Consider the following 27,201-nt stretch of genomic DNA (forward strand, 5'->3'; position numbering starts at 1 on the left):
AGGGGTTTCAATTCAACATATCAATTTATGCATACAATTACCTTGATCAATGTTACCCCTTCACCCCATCATTACCCTTCCCCCATCTCTGTCAACCTCATCCATTCCTTGAAATTAACTGGTTTCACATATTGCATAGAACTCAATAAGAAGGAGGTGAGTATGGATGGTTGATGAATAAGCAACAACAGTTCCTTCCCCAGTGTTTGCCGGCATAAATATTAACCAGAATTATACAAGCACCAATCAATACTACTGGAAAGATTGACTCAACTCTATTGAGCTAATTTAAAACTTCAGGAAACATTTTCTATATGAGATATATCATCTTCATTTTCTTCTCATTTTAGTTTTGATTTACTTAAATTGTTTTCATGAGTACTAATTTATTTCTGTATAAATTTCAGGACAGAGATTGAGTTTATTGATTTTTATGTGACCGTTAAATTTTGTTGGTCATATATTTTGAGGAGTATTGAGTATCAAATCCAAGCCTTGTACATGCTAGGCCAACATGTTACCACTGAGCTGCTATTTCCCTAGCCCTTAGTTTTCTGAGACAATGTCCCAGGCTGACCTTGAACCCAAGATCCTCCTGTCTTTACCTCCCAGGTGCTGAGATTCCAGGAGTGCACATCACTCTTGACTGATTATTTTCTTTTGAGACTAGTTGTATCAATTATTTTGCGCCAAATTCGTGGACCAAGAAATTCTATTTTGTGTCAACTATTCCTATAATTCTTCATTAGGAATAGGGTAAGACGGATTATATGTATTTTTCAGCTCATCCATGATGAAATTATGAGTAATTGCTCTTTGGTAGGCAAAGATTAATCTGTGGTTCAAATTGTTATATTGAAGAGGCCAGCAAATGAGGGCCCTTGTGGGCCAAATTTGGCCTACTGCCTGTTTTCACTGACTGCAAGCGAAGAATGGTTTTTACAGATAAGCCTTGTCAATCTGATGTTAGGAAACACTAACTGAATCCCAATTAAGAGAACACTTAGGAACACTTGCACTACCTTGCACTAATGCCTACTTCACTGGCTCACAAAGAACGTCTTATTCTATTCAGGTTGCTTTAACAAAATACCTTAAACGAGTATACATAACAAATACTTAGTTCACACAGTTCCAAAAGATGGAGAGTCTAGGACCAACGCAGTAGATTTGCAGCCTGTGTGAGGCCCTACTTCCTGTTTCTAGGTGGCCCTTCTTGCTGTTTTCCTACATGGCAGAAGGGTGAGGAGGGGTGGGAGAGAGAGAGAGAGAGAGAGAGAGAGAGAGAGAGAGAGAGAGAGAGCGCTCTGTGTCTTCTCCTTTGTCTTTCTTTCTTTTTTCTTTCTTTTTTTTTTTTTTTTTGCCAGTCATGGGGCCTGAACTCTGGGCCTGGGCGCTGTCCCTCAGCTCTTCAGCTCAAGGCTAGCGCTCTACCACTTGAGCCACAGCGCCACTTCCAGCTTTTTTCTTTTTTGCTTATGTGGTGCTGGGGAATCGAACCCAGGGCCTCATGCATGCAAGGCAAGCGCTCTACCACTGAGCCACCTTCCCAGCCCATTTTTAAATAGTGAGTTTTTGTTTTGTTTTGTTTTGTTTCCAGTCCAGGCTTGAACTCAGGCCCTGGGCACTGACCCTGAACTTTCTGCTCAAGGCTAGTACTCTACCACTTGAGCCACAGCAGCACTTCCAGCTCTTTCTGGGTATGTGGTACTCAGGAATCGAACCTAGGGCTTCAGGCATGCTAGGCCAGCACTGTACCGTGAAGCCACATTCCCAGCCCCTATTTCTTTCTTTCTTTCTTTCTTTCTTTCTTTCTTTCTTTCTTTCTTTCTTTCTTTCTTTCTTTCTTTCTTTCTTTCTTTCTTTCTTTCTTTCTTTCTTTCTTTCTTCCTTCCTTCCTTCCTTCCTTCCTTTCTTTCTTCCTTTCTTTCTTTCTTCCTTCGTTTCTTTCTCTCTTTCCTTTCTTTCTTTCTCTCTCTCTTTCCTTTCTTCCTTCCTTTCTTTCTTTCTTTCTTTTCTCTCTCTCTCTCTCTTTCTTTTTTTTTTTTTTGTCGGTCATGGGGCTTGAACTCTGGACCTGGGCGCTGTCCTTCAGCTGTTCAGCTCAAGGCTAGCACTCTACTACTTTAAGCCACAGGGCCACTTGTGGCTTTTTCTGCTTGTGTGGTGCTGAAGAATGGAACCCAGGGCCTCATGCATGCAAGGCAAGCACTCTACCACTGAGTCACCTTCCCAGTCTTTGTTTTTTTTATGTGTGAAACTGTGTGCTTGGTGGAGTCTTTATTTCTATTTATTTATTTATTTTTGTGCAAGTTCTGGGGGCTTGAACTGGAGATGAGTCTCATAGACTTTTCTGCCCAGGCTGGCTTTGAACCTCGATCCTCAGATCTCAACCTCCTGTGTAGCTAGTATTAACGATGTAAGCCACTGGTACCTATTATTTATTTATTTTTTAGGTAAGGGCTTTTAATTCCATTCACAAGGGTTTCACCTTCATAAGTTGATCATTTACAAAGGGCCCACCTCCAGCAAATACCATATTGTTTGGGGGTTCAGTTTCCACATATGAATTTTGGAAGGACATAGACCTTCAGTGGGTGAGTCAATACATTCTTAGGGCTCAAACCGTGGATCCCCATTCTTGCTTCACCTGAGGATGTGGCAGGAGGGGGTGTACTCATCTGGTTCACAATGAAGAGAGACAGCTTTTCACACCAACCTCTTACAGCAAATAAAAGAAAACGATTTAAAATCAATTCTCTTTCTTTCTTTCTTTCTTTCTTTCTTTCTTTCTTTCTTTCTTTCTTTCTTTCTTTCTTTCTTTCTTTCTTTCTTTCTTTCTTTCTTTCTCTTTCTTTCCTTCCTTCCTTCCTTCCTTCCTTTCTTCCTTCCTTCCTTCCTTCCCTCCCTCCGTCCCTTCCTCCCTCCCTCCTTCCTTCCTTCCTTCCTCTCTCTCTCTCTCTCTCTTTCTTTCTGCTTTCTTTCTTTCTGACTTTCTTTCTTTCTCTTTCTTTTTGGTAATAGAAGTTTGATGAGACTAGCATGTTAGAAAAGCCAAAATATCAATTGTATCAAAGTATCAACATTTGAAAGAAAACTTGTCTTTTTGAAACTGTGGAGAGCTGATGGGCCTTTAACTTTTTGCCTTCTGTTTCCTATTGAAGTTAGCTCCTTTTCTTTCCTTTAACAGATGAGGAGAAAGAAAATAATAGAGCACCCAAGCCCCACTCCACTCCTGCCACTCTGCAATGGTAAGTTACGAGAGACTCAGAGCCTCAAAGACAGTATCACTTGGATATTTTGACATGATCATGATAACTTGGCATGCAATGACCCACATTGATCTGTTCATTTTTATAGCTCTATACAAAAATGCTCAATTTAGATCTTGACTGGAGATTTGAATTTGTACACTTACTTTATTTGAGGATAATTTTTCCCCATTGTCAAACCACTGGCAAGGACCAGATTCCAAATGGATTTTCTTGAATTTTAATAGAACCCATTATTTCACTTAATAATGTGACAACCAATCACAGAAATGGAGATCTGCTCATCCTTACCAATAGCTTGGAATCAATTAATAATTAATTGTAATTATTCTGCACTTCTTTTTAACAATCATAAAATTAATAAAAAATAATCTACTAGCATCGCTCCTCGGTAATAATTGACATTCCTAGATTTGGTGAAATAGTTAATGATGTTTGAGTATATGCCCTCATGTTTGATACTTAAGGTAAATTCTCTTCTAAAATCCTGATTTGGAAATTAGGTTGTAGCTTGAAACAGCAGTGTTCACTCCTGAGATCCACCTGGCAGAGGATCTTGGCTACTCAAAGCTTTTTATTCCTCAAGCAGAACACTCCAGCCATTAAAGGAATTAAAAACTGAAGAGCCAGGGAAAAAGTAAGTTCCATCTATTCCATGCCAGCCTCAGGCATTTCCTGTACACCTATTTCATTTCAGTCTTACAATTCCATGATGACATTGTGTCCATTTTACAGAAGACAAAAGTAAAGCAGAAACAAGTTAAATCATTGTCCTGAACAATGATTGGCCTGGGTCTCTTTAACTCCAAATCCCATGTATAGGAAGGGAGGAAAAGAAAAACCAGGAAGAGAGGACAGAGAGGGAAAGAAAGCAGCTGGGCAGTACAGAGGCAGGTGTGTTCCGGTCTCTAATGGATGCAGAGGTGAGAGGGACAAAATTTAGTCTCTCAGATGCGTCTCAGCAGTTAGCTTGTCCCACCACAGAGCAGTCGAGGTGACTGGATTTCTTTCCTCCCAAGACTCCATTTCCAACCTCGTGCCTGTTTCCACCACTGTCCCTGTGGTGATGGCATGGGCCCCATGCTTTGGGCCCCATGTAAAATTCAATAGGGACATCCCAGATAAATCTCCGCCCTCAGCCCTCTTCAGAGACTAAGACCACACCAATGAGGCAGGAAGCATGCATGAAAAAGACTTTGAAATTTCTAGAAATGCAAAGGAGATGCTCTGGCTATAATAAGCTGAACAAGGTGTACACTTTATAATAAAACAGTTGAAAGGGACTAGAAGAAAGTCACCTGTGCACATTTTTTTCTCCTGTGTCTCTGGCATCGATCTGGCTACAGAGGTGCAAGTCTTGGGCCTCAGGCAGCTAAGAGCTAATTCCTGACTTTCCCACTTACCATGCTGTGAAACTTTGGGACAAGGTCCTTAGCCCCTCTGTGCCTCAGTTTATTTGCCTGTGAAATGGGGATAACAATAGCCTTATCCTGAAGATGAAAATGGAATTCTTAGTCTGGCATTAGGTGGATGCTAAGCCACAAACCCCTTTCCTCTGAGCCCCCAGAGAATGATCCAGAGCTGGACTTCCTCCCCTCTGATATGAACCCCATGTTCTCCTTCTGTGGTACTTAATTCTTCACTCACCATCTTCTAAACACAGGTAGCCTAGATCATTCCAGAAGAAACATCATCTTCTAGTGCACCAGATCAGACAGTGGATATTTTTCCTTAATATGGTACATCTGCTTTCAATGGGAAATCAGATTTGAAAATATGTACATTTTAGTCTTATTATTATGGAAAGGCATAAAAGTTGTTTAAAAAATCAAATTGCCCTCTGATTTTCTTTTCTTTTTTTCTTTCTTTCTTTCTTTTTTTCTTTTTTTGTCAGTTGTGGGGCTTGAATTCTGGGCCCGGGCGCTGTCCCTGAGCTCTTCAGTTCAAAGAGAGCGCTCTAACACTTGAGCCACAACAGCACTTCCAGTTTTCTGGTGGTTTATTGGAGATAAGAGTCTCACAGAGTCCTGCCTGGGCTGTCTTTGAACTGCAATCCTCAGATCTCAGCCTCCTGAATAACTAGGATTACAGGCCTGAGCCACCAGTGCCCAACTCTCTGATTTTCTTTATGTTATGTGATTAATTTGAGAAATGTTTGCAGAGCACCCAGTGTTTGCTGTGGGAACTCAGTGGTGGACAAAATAGACCCAAAATGGGCTGATGATTTGGAAGAATTGGTGAGGTGTGTGTGTGGGGGGGCAAGTACTGGGACTTGAACCCTTAGCTTTTGCACTCAAAGCTAGTGCTCTACCATTTGAGTCTGGCTTTTCGGTGATTAATTGGAGAGCTGTCAGATCTCAGATCTCAGCCTCCTGACTAGCTAGGATTACAGGTGTGAGCCACCAGTACCCGACAAGGGTCATTTCTTCAGGGTGAATAATAATAGACAGGAAATGCATTAGCCAAGTTCATGAGCACTTGGGCAGCCTTAGGACAGTGCTGACATGAATCTCCCTCATTAAGCAGTGAGAGATGGCTTCTTTCAGGATGATGTGTTCAGGGGACAGTTATGTGACAAGAAGTCCTCCCTGACATCATGACTCATGGATTTCTGGGCCATTCTAGACAGGAATCAGCTACCAAAGCCCTGTGGTTGTAGGTTAGACTTCCCACACTCAAGGGTGATAGTTTATTTGGCATATACAGACAGGTGGAAATGGGCAGTGAGGAGATTGTAACCCAGGTTTCAGATACTCCTGCAGGGAAGTTCTGAGGTCAAATGATGCTTCAGAGATGTGTTTAAATGAGACAATAGAAACCTTTTTTTCTCCCCATTCATTATTTGATGTTGGATTGGGGGGGGGGCGGGGGAGCTGCTGCATTGGAAGAGAAAGTTCTCTTGGTCTTCTGCTAAAGATAATTGGAGGGACCTGGCCTCTACACCCCATCTCCCAATCCTACAGAACAATCGGGGGGTCGCACCTCAACGTCTATGCCTTCCTTGTTCAAGGTACCTCAAAAGAGTGCCCTGTGTGGTTGGAGCCTAATAAATCAGTATGCAGATGGCTTGGGAGAGGAAGGTAGGAGAGGGTTACCTAAATAGGAAGAAGAAAATGTAGGACTTGCCCCTAAACTTTGAAACAGAGTTGTGCTTCAAACTATGCTAGAGGACATAGATCTCCTCCCATATCCCACATGTAATTACTTTAGAACATAGCTTCATCGTAAAAGCTTTGTTTCTCTAAGGGAACAATGACATAATTTCCAGTGTATTCCCTTTTTGCTCTGGCTGTCTGGAGGCTCAGATATAAAGCTGAACTGATTTATCAGTGATCTGATGTGTTTCTGTAAATTCAGAGACACTTCCATACTGGTTTTATTTTTTAACTGTCTTCTTTCTTTGACAGTTGTCCAATTGTCAATCTTTAAGTATTTAATTGGCTTTTTAAAAAAGCTGTAATGGAAGCAAATGTAATGAATATATGTTTTATTTACATGAGTACCCATTTTATGTTAAAAAATTGAAACATTGTGATTAAAACTAAAGTCCATTCCTCACTGTAGTTTTTTGCTTCTCTCACAAAAATAACTCTACTAATGAGATGTGTGTGTATGTGTGTGTGTAGTATGTGTGGATAATGTGTGTATGTGTAAGTATGTGTGTGTATAGGAGGTATATGTGTGTGGTGTGGTATGTGTGTATGGTGTATGTCTATGGTGTGTGTGCTGTGTGTGGATATATGGAGCGTATGTATGTGTATGTATGAATATGTGTGTTTATAATGTTTCCAGTGCACTTGCATGCATATGTGTCTATGGAAGTTTTTGAGTTGTATTTTATTAATTTATATTTTGTAGGATTTTTTTTTTGGTCAATAGGGATTGAAATCAGGGCCTGGGTGCTGTCCCTGAGCACTTGTTGCTCAAGGCTAATGCTCTACTAGTTTGAGCCATAGCACCACTTCCAGTTTTCTACTGGTTAATTGGAGGTAAGAGTCTCACAGACTTTCCTGCCTGGGCTGGCTTTGCACAGTAGTCTTTCTATCTCAGCCTCCTCTCTAGCTAGGATAACTGGTATGAGCCACCAGCTTTTGGTTGCTCAACATGCTTTCTGAAAACCAAAATAACAACAACAAAAGTTAGGACTGTTTCTCTGTTTCTCTATAAGAACCCCATCTTCAAGGAGGCTTCAGCATCTACAGTGTCCCCTGCTCCCAGAGACAGCAGACAGACTCAGGACAGTAAGGTGACAATAAGGAGGGCCAGTGAAAGATCGGAGTTCCATGACCTGCTATTGCCCTGAAATATTGAGCTTGTCTTGGGTTAGGAGCTTGCTTCTCCTCAGCCCTCCCCCCACCATGCCATGTGCCCCCCCCCCCCCCCCCAGAGACCAGACCAGCTCCTATGAACAAGTAACACAGCAGCCACGCAGCTGAAAATAATCCGGGCCATGTGATCTGGAGGCAGCTTCCAGCAGAAAACAGGCAAATATTGTCAAATGCCTCCTGCCAAACTCTTTCCAGCATCCTTGGTCATGAGGGGGGGTGTAAATCCCAATCGCTTAGGATGGTGAGCGCGGCTGGAATCCCCACTGCACAATAACCTCAATTCACTCTGAGGATTTTGGAATGGAAGACGGCCTGTTGGGCCATCCTGGCTGCGCCTGTCCTGCCCGTGGTCTGCCTCCCATGCACACCAGTGTCCTCTTCCTAAGCTCTTGGGAGTCTTCAGGGTGAGGATATCCCTTCTCCGAAATTTCTAGAAGAAACACCCCTCCCCCATCCTTCAAACAAAGATCCAAGTGTCAGTTTCTTGGCAGGATGGCTTAGAATGGAAGGTGGAGTTGAAGCTCTGGATGGTTAATGTACTGTCAGTATATCAAATAAGCATGAAACCAAGTAAATGTAGTATTTCTTTAAAGTGTCCCTCGGAGGTCATAGACAGGAAATGGGGTTGGCACTGTGGCAAGGACGTATGTTGATAGATGAGATCAGGCCATGGATTCCTAGACCCAACTTGCTGGACATCCCAGGATCTGGAGATCTGCAGTCACTTCTGACTTGACTGTTTACTCAATAGCAACTTCACTATTCGCTTTCAAAACATGAACTAGGCTACACGGTTCCAAAAAGGATTCTTTTTTTTTTTTTTTTTTTAGCTCTGACTACAGTAAGAGAAGCCAGAAAATACCGGGGTCATAACTATGTCCCAGTGAGAAGCAACTTGTGATGGAGAAAGACTTCTGAATGAGAACACACAGAGGTCACTAAAGGGCTCAGAGCAGGAGGTATATGTGGGAGATTGAGGCTCCTACTTAAAAGAAAACTAGACTGGGCACCAGTGCCTCACACCTGTAATCCCAGCTACTCAGGAGGCTGAGCTCTGAGGATTGCAGTTCAAAGCCAGCCTGGGCAGGAAAGTCTGTGAGATTCTTATCTCCAGTTAACCACTAGAAAACCAGAGTGGCACTGTGGATCAAAGTGGTAGAGTGCTAGCCTTGGGCAAAAGAGCTCAGAGACAGCACCCAGGCCCCAAGTTCAAGCCTCATGACTGAAAAAAAAAAGAAAGAAAAGAAAAGAAAAACATATTTTGTGCAGCCAATAAAGATAGGACATGGTAAAGCCATGCAAATAGGAAGTTTTGCAATCCTATTCACAACCTAAGTGTACATTCTTTATGATATGCATGAAGAACCTTTCCTCCAAGTGTGCAACTGGTCCATCCAAAGATGTTCTTTGAGGCCCTAATTTGAACAGTGAAGTGGAGGGGAGGAATGAATGGAAAGGAAAAAATCAAAAGGGTGGCTCTTAGCAAGGAATGGTACCAGCACCACTTCAATCCAGTCATAATAGTCAATGTTCATAAGTGAAAATGGAACTGGATAAATTGAGGGGATGGGGAGAGATGGGGAGAAGGAGGGAAGGAATGACATTGATTTAGATGTATTGTCCTCACAAACTGATACGCTGAATTGAGTCCTCTTGCCACAACTACTTCAAGATAGTTTTAAAAAGAAAAATCACTTCAGGCTGCCAGCCTCCCAGCTCCCCCACAGAAGCGTTTATAACCACTTGAACCTTGTAACAGTGATGAAGGAAACACTGCTTCAGGGAGGGGAAAAGAAAAAAAAAAAACACCAAGCTGAGCCTGGAAGTATGAAGCATGGTGGAGGAGGTCATCCATACTGGAAAGAACATACATGGGAACAAGGTAGCAAGACATGTTTTACAGCTGAGGCCAGCGTCTGTATGGGGAATAGGGTGACAGTAGCTGGGAAGGGCTCTCAGAAGTCAGCTAATAGGGGCCATGGGGGCCTAGGGGAGGAAGCTAGACTTCTGTTAGGAGACCGTGGGGGCAGCTGTTGAAGAGTTTAGACTATAGCGTCTCCCTGGTTGCTTAGCAAGTCTATAGTCTCAGATCTCTAGGATCACTCAACAATAAGCTGTTGCCCTTGGTAAATTCTTTTTTTTCTTTAAGATCTCATCTTGGCAAAATAGAGGAAAGGTGGTTTTTAGATATGTCTGCAGAACCTGAGAAGTGTGCACGTTGCCCCGCATACATAAGAAGTCTCAGGTTAAACAGGAGAACAGAGGGGAAATTATGCTAGGTGTGAAAACATTTGTTCTTCATTGGAAAGTGCTGCTGCAAAGCTTCCTCCATGCAGCCTAGGAGGCTGACATCTTCTCTTCCCAGGAGGTCTTCTTAAAAAAAATGTATGCCTCCGATAATGACTCCTGTGAGCTGTCAGCCAAGTTCATTATCTCCCCATAATAGGATGGGCTTGATTCAAATATGATCAAATCATTAATGAAAAATAGGAAAAACGGATCAAGTCGAAGATGTGTGTATGTGTGTGTGTGTGTGTGTGTGTGAGATCATTAAAAAAAATCCAGGTATAATAGAGTATTGTTCACTATGGCAGACTAATGATGTTCTGTACGAAAGGAGGAAAGGGGAAATTTCATCACCCGATAGGAAGAGAGGTAATTAGGTGCCTTCTCTCTGCTGTGCCTTGGTTAGGGGAGCTGGCATTCCAATTAGCAACTTGAGCACACAGATCGGAGCTCTGGATTTTGTAAGGTGGAGACCTGTAGAAGTATATCAAACATTCAATGTGTCCTTCCGTGCCAATTATATCTATTCATTCATAGAACCTATTAAAATGCTTCATAGTCATAAGCCACTTGGACACACTGAGGCTCAGGAGCTCATTCTGGTCAGACAGACAAAATGTGGACAGAAAAGCAGTCACTTCGGAGGCACTGGCCTTTGACAGGTAGCTGCTTAATTAGCTCAGCCTGTGTGAACTGACTTATGCCATTTGATTCAAATAGTTTGTGGTTGCCAGGGGTTTCTTTAAGGTGTATCTGAACCGTGATGTTGTATGTTAATCTTGATCTTTTGATTAGATTTAGCAAGCAATCAAACCAAAAGATCAATAAACAGGAACTCACAAGGCTTTAGACATCAATATGGAATGAAGAAGCCAGGGTTTAACTGGGACACACCATGGTGTGTGTGTGTGTGTGTGTGTGTGTGTGTGTGTGTGTGTGTGTGTGTGTGTGTGTGTGTGTGTGGTGTGGTGTGGTGCTGGGTCTTGAACACAGAGTCTCAATCTCTTGCTTGGCTTTTTTGCTCAAGGCTGGCACTATACCATTTGAGCCGAACCTCCCCTTTTGGCTTTTTAGTGGTTAATTGGAGATGAGTCTCTTGGATTGTTGCCCAAGCTGGCTTTGAACCACGATCCTCAGATATCAGCCTCTTGAGTAGTTAGGATTACAGACGTGAGCCACCAGTGCCCCCAACACCCATTGGAAAGCATTCTCCCTGCTCTATGATCTACACAGGGAGCAGAGTTTGCTACTCACCCAATCAGCAGAGTTGGGAACTCAAAGCTTGCCTGGGTATCCCTCTTCCAAACACACACACACACACACACACACACACACACACACACACACGCAAGGACACTCACAACCTGATGTTATCTCTGCCCCCACAGCCACTGCTTCACTTCATGCCATCATATCCTGCTTCAGTTTTTATAGTGCCTTCAAACTGCTCTCACATGCTCAGCCACTCATTCATTCATTCTTTCATTCATTCATTCAACCAGGCTTTGCCAGTCCTCCTTGGTCACTCTTCGTAGTCACTGAGTGACCTTTGCAAATTAAAACTTGACCATGCCTCTCCCATGCTTAAAAAAATAGAATGGAACCAGGCACCATTGGCTCATCTCTGTAATCCTAGCTACTCAGGAGACTGAGATTTGAGGATCATGGTTCTAAACTAGCCTACGTAGGAAAAATCTGTGAGACTCTCATCTCCAATGGACTGCTCAGAAAAAGCTGAGAGTGACACGTGGCTCACATGGTAGAGTGCTAGCCTTGAGAAAAAACAATCTCAGGGACAGTGCCTAGACCCTAGTTCAAGCCCCAGGACTAGCGCGCGCGCACACACACACACACACACACACACACACACACACACACACACACACACACACCCCACAACTGGAATTGAATATCACTTTATTGATTGGTTGGTTGGTTGATTGATTGGCAGCACTGGGGTCTGTAGTCAGGGTCTAGTGCTCACTAGATAGGAGCTCTTCCCCCTGAACCACACTCACAGCCATTTTTGCTTGACTGCTTCATTGGATGGAATCTCCCATTTATGTTCAGGGCTGGCTTTCCAATCTCTGCTTCCCTTGTAGCTGGGATTACAGGAATGAACCACCACACCATACCCTCTTTATCATTTTATGAGATCCAAGGCAAGATGAATTTTGTGTGTTTTAAAAAGCATATATGTTGAATGTATCCATAGATTTCTTCTGGCCAAAATCAGCCTTAGGAAATGATTAACACACATAAGCCAAAGGATTCTATTTGCACATCTGCATAGCTTATAGAAAGTCCCCAAAGCCCTGATTGATTGTGTCTCTGCATGGGATTGGACAGGTGGCCCACAGTACTATGGCCTAAGGCATTGAAATCAAATCTTTAAGGATATTGCTTAAGGGAACTTCCCAAATTCTAAGATGAAATTTAATGAAACATGATGGGATTGATTTTTTTTACTTTCTTTTACACTCAATGCCTTAATGACTAACAAACATAGTAAGCTCTAATTTAGTGTTATTTTTGTTATCAACAATATCATTATTACCTCTATTGCTGTTGTTAGTTATTATTCCTGTGGCTTTCCAGAAAAGGTAGGTCTTCTGCAGACTTCTGAGTCTTCATCTTTTCAATCTTCTTTTAAAACCACCTCACTGTATTCTGAAAAGCATATTTAGACAGTAACTCCTAAGGGCCAAGCACATTATTTTGTGTGACATTTAAAAATGCTCTGATGAATGAAGAGGATCATAGAATGAGGACTCTCACCAAACACTTTCTGAAAAAAAGGAGGGAAGAAGGGTAGATTGGTTCCAAGTACATGGTGTTTGTGTATAGAAATATCACAATGAAGCCCCCTCCTTTACAAATGTATGTCAACTTAAATTTACACTTCCAAGGCTGGATACTCATGGCTCACACCTGTAACCCTCACTACTCAGGAGGCTGAGATCTGAGGATGATGGTTGAAGCCAGTCCAGGCAAGACAGTCCATGAGGCTCCGATCTCATGTGAACTACTCCAAAGCCAAAAGTGGAGCTGTGGCTCAAGTGGTAGAGTGCTAGCCTTGAGTGTAAAAGCTAAAGGACAGCATCTGTCCTTGAGTGCAAGCCCCAGTAGCCGCCCCCCCCCCCACAAGTTGTTCCCTGACCTCCCCTCTCTCCATACAGCTCTTTTCTTTTCGAAATTCATTGCTGTTTTTACCTGGGGCTCCTTTCATGGGCCGTGTACCCTATGTACCCCCTCTGTACCCTTTCAAGTACCCCACAGAGGTTTCCAGTGAGACAAACTTTCTCATTTCTTGGCCACATTAGCAGATGAGTTATTCTTTTTAAGCCTCAGTTTCCTAATGTAAAAAATAGGTATAATAATACCTACCTCATATGATTTGTTATATATATATTGAGGCAGGGTCTCAGTATAGATCCTAGGCTGGTATTAACTTGCAATCCTTTGGCCTCAGCCTCCCAAGTACTAGGATTACAGGCATGTGTCACCTTGCCTGGCTTTTATATGATTATAATGAGGATCAGATGGGATCATGGCCTCCCACTGCCTGGCACCTAGAAGAACTCAACAAACGGTAGATATTGTTCATTATTACAAAATTCCAGTCACAATCCCCTTCGAAATTCTGTCTATTCACTCATCTCTCTGCTTCCTACCTTCAGCTGTACCTATAGTTAGCAGCTTGTAGTTCGTAAATATTCTTAAGTGTATAAAGTGTATTCTTGTGTATAAAGCTCCCAGAATAGACTAAAAAGTGAACTAGGTCATAGGGCATGTCTTCTGCCAACACCAAGTGCACACAGGATCCAGCAAATGTGGAGGAGTGAGGACTCTGGCCCATTCCAGGGCACATCTAACTCGGGCCAATTGTTGTCATGTGGGAATATGGGTCCAGGGCTGACAGATCTCAGCTTTTTCATAAGAAGCCAGAAGCCTAGATTATTCTTAAAAATAGGGCCAATACTTTAGGCCAAACAGAGCATGTCTGTGAGACCCTAGCTTGGGATAGTTGTCTTCTTACTCAGATGCCCCCTGGAGTTTGGAGCCTAGACTGCTGCTACAGATTGCCCAGCCCACTTGCCTAGAACAACAGCACTGCAGGTGGTAGTTAGGTCCAGGTGAACCTCACAGGCTGATTTTCACTCATAATGACCCAAAGCTTAGACAAGCCCTAGAAACTTGTCTATAGGAAGCTAGTTTCCTACAAGGCAGTACATACCGAGTTTCGATTTGTGGAATTGGGGACACAAGCACTAGAACTGAAGTCCTTTCAAGACATAAAGCCTTTGTTTCAGTCATCACTTTTTTTTTTAATTAGTCAATAACACTGCCTGGCACTCAGCAAATATTGGTGAGATTAAAGATAACCCCTGTCTCTATCTATCTACCACGAACCTGTTCATTTGCACAAGCAAGGACCATCGTGGCTCACCAAAATAAATGCTTGCACCAATAAATATTTGTTGAATGATTGAAATAATATCCATCAAACATATATTGAATGCCTAGGAATATGTGAGACCTCCAGGATTCAGAGGTGACTTAGATAGCACCCCAGCCTCAAGCCACTCAGTCACCTGCAAGCAATGTCAGGCACCACTGTGTGGAACACTACAGGAGTTGGTCAGTGTTCTCTTAGATCAGGGAGGAGCAGAGGTAACCAATGGGAGTACTCGGTACAGGACCCATCACTTACCTGCTTCCCATGGATTGTGTTTACACCTGAGGTCTGACTATGAAGTGATTGTGTTCCTTTCTTTCAATCCCATGTTGGAATGAGCTGAATGAGGAGGCTGCCCTTTCAAGTGGCCTCCTCCGGAGGCCGTGTCCTCATTCCACTTGAGTTACGACAGTACTGGACCACTTCTTTGCCAAATGCTCTCAGAGTGAGTTTGAAGCCACTTGAGGACATTTATTCCATTGCCGTAGAATTATGCTTTATTTTTTTAACCAATTTTTAAAAAAAAGTTTGGTGTGTGGTTATTTATTACCTTACACACACCCCCACACACACACCTGAAACTTGGCTTTGCATTACTTCCTAAAATAAGACTTCTTATTGAAGGAGAAATGATTTCTGTTGGCTAGCTATGGAGCAGCATAGATGACAGGCAATGAGGGCAAGGCCCAAAGAGGAATTGCCATTTCCTCAAAATACCATGGCAGTGCTGTTGGAAAAGGTGTTTAACTTCCCAGTGTATCTGTGCGCCATATTAGCAGAATTCATTTGCCTACGCTCTGGTGTTTAGGTTAAAAAAATTTGAACCCCAAACTATAGCCCATCGTCTTATATATCCACAATATGTAGCACACAGTCTGGACAGATGGGTACCCCAAGTGGATAACGATGAAGTCTAACATCTATTAAATGCTTAGCATGCATGTGTCAGGCACCAGGCAGACAAATGTCACAGATTGTCTTGTCTGGCAATGTTCCCACCTTAAGAGGTGTTACAAATCATCACTTTCCTGGGGGACTCTAGGGCCTGAACATAAGTAACATGCTCAATGTCACCATTCCAGCAAAATGACAAGGCTGAGATTTGAACCCAGGTAGACAGGAAGAGCTCATCGAGAAGGTAAAACAGAATCATTAACCCTAATGAAGCAGAGGAGTAGGAGATCCTAAAATAATCAAGAGGACAGCTTGCTCCTAGGGTCATAATTAGTAGTTGTCTAGTTGAACAGCTTCTCCTTGGCTATTTCTTTCCCTAGAGCACCAAGACAATCCTAGATGTTGACATCAGCAACCTTTGGCTTCTTCTCAGGGCTCTACAAAGCCAGGTACCATGGCTCATGCCTGTAATCCTAGCAGTTTGGAGGCTGAAATTAGGAAAATCTCAGTTTGAGAACACTCTGGGCAAAAAGAATTTACAAGACTTCCCATCTTAACCAATGTCTGGGCATAGTGGTACCATACCTGTCATTCTAGCTATGTAGGAAGTTGAGATCAGGAAAATCATGGTTCCAGGCCAATCTCAGTAAAAAGTTCCTGAGACCCCCTATCTCAACAGAAAAAAACAACAACAACTGGATGTGATGATGCATGCCAGTCTTGCCAGCTATGGCAGGAAACGTACATAGGGAGATCATGGCCCAGGGAAAAAGTGAGACCTGCTGAGTGCTGGTGGCTCATGCCGCTCATGCTACTCAGGAGGCTGAGATCTGAGCATCATGGTTCATAGTCAGCCCAGGCAGGAAACTCTGTGAGACATTTGTCTCCAATTAACCACCAGAAAATGGATACTGGAGCTGTGGCTCAAAGTAGGGAGCACCGGCCTTGAGTGAAAGAGCTCAGGACAGAGCCCAGGCCCCTGAGTTCAAGCCCACCCCACCCCCCAAAAAAGTGAGACCCTATATCCAAAGTAACAAGAACAAAAAGGCTGGAGGCATGGCTCACCAGTAAAACTTCTGTCTAGTATGCACAAAGCCATGAGTTCAAACCCCAGTACATTAAGAAAAAAAGCCCTCTACAAGTACATGTGTGATTTGCAGCTTGGCTGGGTGGCATTGGTGCAAGATCCTACATGATTTTTGGAATTTGGAGGATCTGATCCAGCTACCCCATAGCCAGAGAAAGGACAGCAAGGTAGAGGGACTGAGCGTTGAGCTGGAAACAGTGGCCTGGGGTCACAGGTGAACATGGACCTCTAACTCCATATGTATGGCCCTGCGTAGTTTTGTTGTCTTCCGGGGCCCCCATTTCCCAGGGCCCAGGAGTAGGAATCTTCTGGAGGAAGGCTGTTGCTGAGGCCTTCCCAGTCCCGAGGAGGGCTGGAGGGTTGGCGTGTTCTCGAGTGGGGTGCAGTCTTTTGCTCACTGGGATTCCTCTCCCCAGGCTGGAGGAGAACTACGAGATCGCAGAGGGCGTCTGCATTCCTCGCAGCGCGCTCTACATGCACTACCTGGACTTCTGCGAGAAGAATGACACCCAGCCCGTCAACGCGGCCAGCTTCGGAAAGGTGAGCCCCGCCTCTGCAGACCTGCATGCGCACGAATGCGTGTGCACACACACACACAGAGCCTCAGCAGGCTGATCCTGGACACACACATGCACACACACACATGCACACACTGCTACAGCAGTCTGATCCTGGACACACATACACACATGTGCATGCACACACACAGCGTTAGTGGGATTGACACATACATACACCCAGAGTCTCAGCCAGCTGAATCTGGACACAGAGACATACACACACATGTACACAAATGCAGCTTTAGCAGGCTGATCCTGGCTACACACACACACACACACACACACACACACACACACACACACACACACACACACGCAGCCTCAGCAAGCTAATCCTGCCCTGTCTCCACACTTGCACCCCATTCCACTCCCCCTCCAATCTTTAATTCATGTGAGGTTTTGGGGTTAAAGGCGTGGCTCAGTTGTTAGAGTGCTAGCCAATGAAAGTGGTAGATACCAAAGCAATACCAAACCAAATACCAAAACAAAGTAATGCCAGAATACTCGGCAATGCTCTGCTGGACAAACTTGAAACAAACTCAGAAGTGTGGTACAGTGAGGAATGAGGTTTCCTCTGTTTCCTCAGGTTTCCTCTGTCTCTAACTGCAGTGGCATCTTGTCTTTGAGAGACAGATACTGAACTCTTTGTAGTGTATTAAGTGGATGGCTGTGAGCCCAGCATGGGAAACCCCTTTGCCTTCATGATGTGCATGCCTTGGATCAACTAGGAAATGGCCCTGGTCCATGACATTGGTCTGATTTATAGTACCCCACAGTCCTGACTGTCCTGTAACGACCTTGTGAGAGAATTGTTTTCTACATTTAGGGATATGTGTAAAAAACAAAACCAGTAGTTCTGATCACTGCTATTTAGTAGGCCAAAGGAAATGGTTGGAAGATCTTGTTTTAATCCTCCCCCTTTTACTGGAATCGAACTCAGAGCTTTGTGCTTGCTAGGCATTACTTTACCACTTGAGCTATGCCCCTGTCTTTTTGGCCTATTTAAAGTTTGTTCGCCAGACATGGTCTTGCAGTGATCTAGCTTCAGACACTGAAATCTTCCTACCTCTACTTATAGCTGTGATTATGGCTGTAAACCACTATACTCAACTTGTGTTTGAAATAGGGTCTGACCTCAAATTGTGATCCTCCTATCTCCATCTCCTGAGTAGCTGGGATTACAGGTGTGGAATACCACCCTTGGTGGTTGAGAGCATTCGTTAAGCCTGAGCACTTACTTACTTAATTGCTAAAACTCTAAACTTTACACCCTAAATAACCAGTTTAACTTGAGTCAATATATCTAAACCCTTCCTTCTTTCATTAGCTTTCTTTTCTCTTTGTAATTTTTACTGTATCTGATAACAAGAAGAGGCAGGTTTGTTCTGCAGCATAGGATCTGTTTTCTGGTTGCCTAAGCAGAGAGGGACCAGTATAGACGTCACAAACGTTTCTTCTCAGGTCCCAACAAATAAATCCCACAAGAGCAAGCAAACAAACAAACCAAAGCACAGTGTTAGGCTTCAAGGCTGACTTCATTCAGTAAGTAGAGAAGATGCTCTATGGTGACTTAGTAGGATGAAACATGGAACGTACGGGGGCATTCATACTGTCTCTCCAAGACACAAAGAATTTGAAGCCAGGGGCCAGTGGCTCACACCTGTAATCCTAGCTATTCAGGAAGCTGAGACTGGGGATTGTGGTTCAAAGCCAACCTGGGCAGGAAACTCTGTAAGACTCCAATTAACCACCAAAAAAGCTGGAAGAGGAACTGTGGCTCAGGTGTTAGAGGGCTAGCCTTGAGGGGAAAAAAGCTCAGGGACAGCACCCAGGCCGAGTTCAAGCCCCAAGATGGCACAAAAACAATTTTTCTTTTGTGGAGGGATCGATCATCTCGCTACTTCCTTCACTTATTTCTTCAATCCTTTCATTTTGACTAAGATGTTAGGTAGTGGTTGGAGGACCCAGAGAAGAGTTTAGTGTGGGCTCCACCGTGGAGGAGTTAACCCCAGCAGGCAGGAGGAGGAACAGCTCCTCATGACCACGTGGGATGCCAGAGCTGCGTCAGGTATCGTGGCGCTGGTCACCTGACAATGTCAGTCACGTTGACATCATTTACATGAGTGCTGGCCACAGAGAAGACAGATAAGGCCTTTTAGGAAGTAGGGATGGAGGAGAAGGGCTGGTTGACTCCCTTGAGACTCAGCTGCCCTCAGCTTCCTCATGAGGATTTACAAGACTCCAGGGAGAATGATATTGGTAGCTGAGGAAGGTACTGTTTCCTCAGTCATCCAGTACCTCAGATGTTTAGTAGTACACTGTCCCAACCATCTGTGTTATGAGGTATGTGAGAGATGTTCAGGCATAGACGCAAACAGCCATTCATTGGCTTTGATGCTGAAAGAAATCTCATACCATTTGGAAGAACTCCGATTTGCCGGTGGAAAGATCCTCTATTCCTTTTTCCTCAAATACCTCTGTAATCTTGTTGTCAGCCCAGAGTGTCCTTGACCTCATGTTCTCTGCAAAGTTGGCTGTAGTTTGTCTCTTCGCACCCACAGTTCTATTTTCATTTAAGCCTCAAGCTGGCCCCAATATTTCAGGAGAGCCTTGGGAACTTGTATCTTCAGGGTCACCCGGGTTTGGGGCTATCACTATCCAACCGCTTTGTGTTCAGAACAGTGGTCGTTGCAACTTTAGCTTACTTAAAGTTGCATAAGCTCAAAGGTTGTGTTCCTAGAAGCTGCCCTGATCATGTTTCTGATATACCGTAGCCATGTGTGACTAGAGGCTGCCATATTGGATGGTGTCCCATGGCCTCATCTCAGAAGCTTCTGTGAGGTGCTCTGTCTTATACCACAGTGAGCCAGGGATGGAATCCAGTATCCTCACTCTGCTTCCCCCGCAAAACAGCCCCTCAGGAAGCTCCTGGGATCCTGGTAGACTGAAGCTTGTAGGAAGGGCTTACATGCCACAGAGGGACAGGGACAGATACCCCCTCGCAAGATATTCTTCCGGCTCCTACTTCGGTGCAGTGGGTGTTTAACGGTCCTCCGCTAGTTCCCACAATTGGTGCCAGCCTTTCTCTACTCCGCCATCTCCCTTTGCTCTTCCTCCTTCTTTCTCCCTCAGTCTCCCCTCGGACCACCCCCACCAACCCTTCCTCTCTTCTTGGATCCTTAGTTTCTGCTGACACCTTTGCTCACAGAGATGTCTTGCTTTCCCCAAATGGATTTTTTTTTCAAAAGAGTTTGCCAAACAGCTAAATTTCCCCCCTAAGAAGAAGGACTTTGTGCCAGCTACTTCCAAAATAGTCATTTAAGCAGTCATCCAAATTCAGCGCCATCTTTACAGCAAATGCCAGGAAATACTCTACTGCTGCTATTAAAGACAGAAGTATAAATGCTCTTGGCAGCTGTGGCTGCCATCCGTTTTCAAATGCACTGGAGTTGGGACTGTCCTTCTAGCCTTGGAGGACAGGCCAGGTCTGCGGAGAGTTTCCACACTGAGCCTGTTGAATTGAAATCCCAGACACATTTGCCTGTCCTGAGGCTCCAGCCTGTGTCAGCTGCCTTCTCCTCAAGAGAAAGGGGCTGGTTGTTCTGCGAAACCTTGGGTGAAACTGTGGACAAGCTCCCTTTGAGCAGAGGCATCTGTACTTATGATTCATCCGTGAACTTTTAACTCACAGCAAACAAGGTTCAATGTTTCAACTTCGTTTTTAGAGGAGGGAGGGGAATATTGATCACTGTCTCTTCTCCAGCTTGGCAGTGGGCTGAGGGGAGACGGATGAGGTGATGTCAGTGCTAAGGCTGTCCTCCCCCCAAGGGCGTGGCCTGGCTGAAGGGGGACTGTTCTGGATAAAGTAGATGGCAGCAGTTACTTTGCCCCAAGTGAGATCTGAAATGTAATTCCTCTTCCCACATCAGTGGCCAAGTTCAGCATCACTGGCTTCCAGTAAGGTGGTATTGACTGCGTCCCGGAATTAATTTACAAAGTGAATGCTAACGCTTCAAGCTGAACTGGCCTTATGCCTGCTTTTGCTGGTGGCTGCAGTAATGGAAGGTCACCCAGCTTGGAGCCACTGAGCTCTTATTTCCTGATCCTTAGAATATCATCGAATTATTCCAGGAACAAAATGAGACAGTGCTTATGAGAGCCTTGTTTGAACTTCTCAAGTGATCTACCCATGCAAGGAATCACCATGATCTAAAATTGCCTCTTCATGCCACCTCTATTTCCTTATTGTGCCTGATCCTTCCTTCCCTTCCCTTTCTATCCTTTCCATTTCCTTTCCCTCATGCCAGTAGTAGGGCTTGAACTCAGGGCCTCATACTCTCACTCACCTTACTTACTTAGCTGGTGCTCTACCACTTGAGCAATGACTCCAGCCCAGCTTTTTGATGATTATTTTGGAGATGAGGTCTTGTAGACTTCCTGCTCCGCCCAACTTTGAACCTTGATTCACCAGGACTCAATCTATCGAGTAGCTAGGACTACAGGCATGAAGCGCTGGTGCCCAGCTCCACGCTTGGGCTCTGTAGAATTCATCACTACCTGAATCATCCCCCATTTATGTGTCTGTGTTTATGTGTGTATATGTATATGCATACACAAATATATGTATGTACAATACAAGGCAACCATCTTCTCCCCTGATGTTCTAGTCTTCTTGTGTTGAGAAAAACAACAACAACAACAACACACACACACATATATATCGTGAATACCATGTATATATAACACACATATATATGATATACATTATATATGATCTATTGTATAATTCTATGTACCTGCTTTTTTGGTAAGTCTTCACGTCCCTAGGATGGAGACTCCACAAGGATTTCCTTATTTATCAAGCATGTCCAATACCAGCACAGTACCTGGCACTGAATAAATCCTAAGGCATGTGTTCAAGGTTAAGTGATTTACATCAATACTATTTTTACATGTGTAAACTTGTCTAACCCTCATGCAAACCATGTGAAATTGGCATTGTGTCCATCTCCCAATAACCATTTTCTGAGTGAGGATGAACTGAGTTCACTGAGTTCACTGAGTTCAAATGTTCACTGACTTTGGAGAGCTGCCTTTGAAGTTCTCTGCCTTTCCGTTCGGTCCTCTGATGAAAGCAGAGGAAACCCTCACAGGCTGATTCCCATTTACAGCCATCCTCTCTGTCTTGTTTGGATAATTCCAACTCATTCTCAGCTAGCAGTTCAGTGCAATTTCAAAGTTTGATGTGGGCTAGGCACTAGTGGCTCACGCCTATAATCCTAGCTACTCAGGAGGCTGAGATCTGAGGATTGAGATTCAAAGCCAACCCAAGCAGGAAAGGTCTTGAGAAATAAAGCCAAAGGACAGCACTCAGCTCCCAAATTCAAACCCCAGTACCCCAGTCAGTAAAAAAAAAAGAAAGAAAGAAAGAAAAAGAAAAAGTCCAATCTCACATGTAAGTTGGAGCTTTTCTCTCTGTGCCTCAAACTTGCTCTGGGAAGAAGGGTGTGGTTGATTCTGTCTCTCCTTTTCAGGTTTCTCCAGGGTTGGGAGTCAGATGAGAAGAAAGGGAAGTTAAAGGAAACAGACCAAAGGTTGTTTGACCCACTGGGGCTCTTCAAGGGTTCCTGCCAGCTGTCATTGTCCTTTGCTGGGACTGTCACCTATTTGAGGGAACAGTTCCATTGGGCTTCCATGAACTCCAGAGGATCTCTTCCTATGCTGGCTGAGGGACCCCTGCCTCTCTTGCACACGCTGCACTTGGCCCCTCAGGTGATGACGAAGTCACCCTGGACTTCAGCCCTGGCATTGGGAGGATGTGGGCCAGCTCACTGCGTGTGTGGGGTTACGCGCTGACGGATGCTCAAAGGAGCCCCAAGGGAGGTTGGCATTCAAAACAGGCTGAACTCAGAGAAGTGTGAGCAGAAACTCGCTTTGCTTTCTTTCGGGTTTGGCTGAACTCTCTTCCCTTACCTCGTGGCAGATCTGATCGCATTTTGATTTTTGATGATGAGAGCAAACATTTTGTTAATAATTCAGACTCTTTTGACTGTTTAAAGTTCAGCCCGGTCTTCTAGTTAAAATTTACAGACTCACATCGACTTCAAAACGCTTCTCTGTCTTATCTGAGCTCAGGTCAGCCCATGGACAGTGTGGAGACTGAGGAAGAAGCGGGAGAGGGCTGTGTTCTGCTCTCCCCAGTTTAATTCTGTTTGGGCCTGGGATTGGAAATTGCATGGTTTCTATTCTTTTAAATATGTGAAGTGGTGGTTGATAGCCCAGAGTGCAGTCTCTCTTGATGAATATTTCATATGAGCTGGAGAAGGGTGTGTTGTCAAGTTGTTGTTAAATAAAACCTTCTATAAATGTCAAGTGTATTCAGGAGATTGATGGTGTCCTTACGGATTTTCTGCTCCTGGATCTGTTGATTTCTGAAGGAGGGGGTGCTGAAGTCTCCAGCTATGATATAGAGCTATCATTGCTCCTTATAGTTCTATTAATTCTTATCTTGTATAATTTGGTCTGAATTGTGTTTTCATGGAGAAGTGACTTCTTTATCATTATGTATGTTTTCCTTCATAATTTTCCTTGAAGTCTGTCTGAAATTCATATAGCTATTCCTGCTTTTGATTAGTATTCACATGGTATTTTCTTTGCCATCTATTTACTTTTCATCTATATGTCTTTGTATTAATTGATTGATTCCTCTGGTATAATTTTTCCCTCTCCATAAATACCACATTCTATGTTCTTCTACCCTTCATGAATTGCAAAGAGAATTCAAATGTATTTCTTATCTTTCTTCCTCTATAGAGAAGGTAATTTCTCCCTATTAATTTTTTGATGGTGTTATTTGTTTGTTTTTGTGCTGGTCTAGAGGCTTGAACTCTGGGTCTGATCACTGTCTCTGAGCTTTTTGCTCAGTCAAGGCTGGCACTCTACCACTTGAGCCACTTCCAGCTTTTTGGTGGTTAGGGCTGACTTTGAACTGGAATCTTTAGATCTCAACTTTCTGAATAGCTAGGATTACAGACGTGAGCCACCAGACCAGACCTATAGGTATTTATTTTTTAGGATTTTTGTTCATTGTCGTTAATTTTCTGTAGTTTGAAATGTATGGTGTTCTTCCCTTTCTTCTTTTCCTCCTTCTCCTTTTTCCCTTCCTCCTTCATATTTTTGCCTTTACCCTGATGTTCTTTATGATGAGTTATGCTTTTTAAATTTAATTTATGATAATTATGATGGCTTATCCTGGTATTCTCTATGATTGTGTCTGTCATCAAATTTGAGGAAATGCCTGGCTATGACGGTCTCAAATATTTCTTGTGTCCCTTTTTCTCTGTGTACTCCTTCCAGTACTGCTATTACACATTTTTGCACCTTTTATAGTTGCCACACCGTACATGGATGTCTTGTTCCACTTGTTTCAATTTAAAATCTTTGTTTTCTCTGTTATTTATTTTTCAGAGTTTCTATTTATGCATCTCCAAAATCAGAGACAATTTTATAAGCTGTGTGAATTCTTATTTTTAAAGGCACTCTTTATCTTTATTATAATGTTGTTGTTGCTGTTGTTGTTTTATCTTTAACACTTCCTTCTGGTTCTTTCTTAGAATTTCCATCTCTCTGCTTACCGTTGCCCTGCATTTGTCTGCTGTCCACTTATTCATCAGGGCTCTTAGCAAATTAATCGAAGTCGGTGAAAACTTCAGTCTGATTATCACACTATTCCTGCTGTTCAGTTCTAATACTTGGCATCTTTAAATTGTGTGTTTTGATTTCTTTTGGTCTGTTTTGTACATTTGTCTTACTCACTGGACATCATGTGTCAGGTAAAAAGATCTCTGGAACAGTGATGTCAAGATGTGGGTAAAAGATGCAGTCTATACTTACATGATCAGCTCTCAGCCTTCAGTGATGCTCTGCCTCTGGACACTGAACTCCACAAATGTTGCTCCCAACCCCTCTCATCTCCTTAAGCAGGACCAGGTTGGATAAAGTTTTGTATTTCTCTTCTTCTACAGGAGAGATTCCAGTTGACTGGATTTGTGTATCCTTCATATTCCTTCCCCTGGCCGGTGAGAGACTGATAAGAAGCCCACAGGCTGAGTTCTCATTGACTAGTTTCTCCTAAAGGACATCTTTAAGAACAAAGTGCCCTGACCTATTTCAAAATAGTGCTTTCTTCCTCACCTCTTAGCTTTGAGAAACACGAGGGAATTTCCCTCCGTTACCCATTCTGGGAACCTGGTAGAGCTCCTGAATGTAAATCTTACAATATCGTGTAAGCCCCCTGTATCTGGGGCTCCCTGGTTTTATTTTTAACTCTTCTCTTTGTTCACGTTGACCCTCCAGCCACTCCAGGGTCAGCTGGCTGACCCTGGCAGTCATTCCCATAGTGGTTTCGATTTGTGAGTCTCTGTTCCGGGGAGCTGTGACTCCCTGTATTTGCCTATCTCCCCAGTCTTTGAGGGACAATGGTTTCTTCAATGTCTTCTCCTGTCTTAGGGATTCAAGATTTTTGTTGTGGCTTTGTAGTTTGCCTGGCTTTTCACTTCTTGTTAGGTTTTGAGTGGCTGACTTCCAAGCTTCCTACGTATAGAACCAGAAACTAGAAGTAGAGATGCGATTTCTATTCCCATCTAAAGATGAGCTGTTCAATTTGAAGAGCTAGGTTGTTGATACCAGATTTCTGGTTGATGTAAAGGAATGAAATACTGGAACCTTTCCTGTATGTGAATCTTGGGTAGAAATCTGAAGGTATATGAGTGAGTAATTTTGTGGGGAATGTGGATGGACAATGTTCTCCCACTCTAAACAGTGGCTTACATAATCCAGGAGAAAACTCGGCTGTGTTGGAACATGTTGCTCCGTAAAGGCATTGGAGGTCCAGGTTCTGTCTTTATGCTCTGCCATCCCTAACAGACTGCTTCCAATTTCTATGTCACTTCATGGTGTGAGAGGGCTGCTGACACCAAAGCTCTATTTCAGGCAAGAAGTAGAAAACAGAGAGTTAGGAGCTTAAGGTCCTAACCAAGTCAGTCCTTTCAGGAACTTTCCAGAGCCTGGCCTAATGTTTCCCTTTATCTCTCACTGGCTTCCCTTGGCTCTTAAGAAGGCAGGAAAATGTAGTCCATATGCATATATACATGTATATATATATATGTATATATATATGCAAAGGGGGGGAGAGAGTATTCCTTAACTATGAAATACAGCCATAGCTCCTGTAGAATGGACAGATGCTGCTTGAGTTGAAAATGCATTTGATACACCTAATCTACCACACATTACAGCTTAACTGGCCTACCTTAAACATGCCCATTACATTAGTCTATAATTTAGCCATAGCATCGAACATGAAGCCTATTGTACGATCAAGTGCTAAATATCTCGCATAATTCGTTGGCCAACCATTCGTTGGCCACATGGCACACTGTGGAATCCTAGTTGTTTACCCTCAGGACCACATGGCAGATTGAGAGCTGCCACAGCTCAGCATCACGAGAAAGCCTTACACAGTCTAGCTCTAGCCCAGAAGGGATTACAATGAGAGGCTCACGTCTATTGCACAGATATTGCATCACACTACTTTCAAGCCAAAAGAAGTGTAAGTTGAACCTTCACAAATGAGAGTGCATCTGTGCTCTCAGATTATGAGTCTGTGGTTCAGTGTGACTCCTACAATGGTGTAGGAATGATGTGGTTTAGGGGCCACAGGTTGAACTTCTCAGGAAAGGTAGCTTTATTAACAGGCACAGTTACGGCGTGCATCCATGAAGGGCATACTGAACCTCACAATCTAGCTCCTCTGAAAGTTTGCTGATGCCTCACATACCCTCAATTCCATTCAAGCCTGTAAAACTTCAATCAGTATAGAACAGGAGAATTCATTAATCCTTATCATTTCAAATAACTCTGCATTTGAACAGATTAAAAGGACTTAGAGATGTGCAGGTGCAATCTTCTCATTTTCTAAATGACTAGAAAAAAAAATCAAGACCAAGAAAGGGTAAATAGCTCCCCCAGTTCATGCATTTCCCTGTCATGCCACGGTGTAGCAAGGTAGGGGGCAGAGAGCCACCTATGAGAGACAAAAAGACGTACAGGGACACTGGGTGGCAGGTGTTCCGTAGTTGCATGAATTTAGTTTATTAATAGTTTACCTTCCTTTCCAATGGAGATTTGAAGTCATTGTGGGTGGCTCTTCCTTCAATAGTTGGCTCCTTCCTCCTTGCTGACACCCTTGAGCACCGTATGTGTAGGAGCCAAGTATGTTTGAGGACCTGGATGTCAGCCACTGGAACAGACTGAA

General features: G+C 43.5%; 1 protein-coding gene across 1 annotated transcript in view; it reads left to right on the forward strand.

The window, feature by feature from the left end:
• Window positions 1–27,201, forward strand: part of Rfx4 (regulatory factor X4) — a 142,135-nt gene that overhangs the window by 40,108 nt on the left and 74,826 nt on the right. Inside the window, exons 3-4 of the mRNA XM_042693237.1 lie at window positions 3,191–3,251; window positions 16,743–16,866. Of these exons, the coding sequence (XP_042549171.1) occupies window positions 3,191–3,251; window positions 16,743–16,866 (185 nt within the window). The remainder of the gene's footprint in view (window positions 1–3,190; window positions 3,252–16,742; window positions 16,867–27,201) is intronic.

This window comes from Dipodomys spectabilis, unplaced genomic scaffold, assembly GCF_019054845.1.
Source record: "Dipodomys spectabilis isolate Male_0828 unplaced genomic scaffold, ASM1905484v1 ptg000163l, whole genome shotgun sequence".
In the NCBI taxonomy this organism is placed as follows: domain Eukaryota; kingdom Metazoa; phylum Chordata; class Mammalia; order Rodentia; family Heteromyidae; genus Dipodomys; species Dipodomys spectabilis.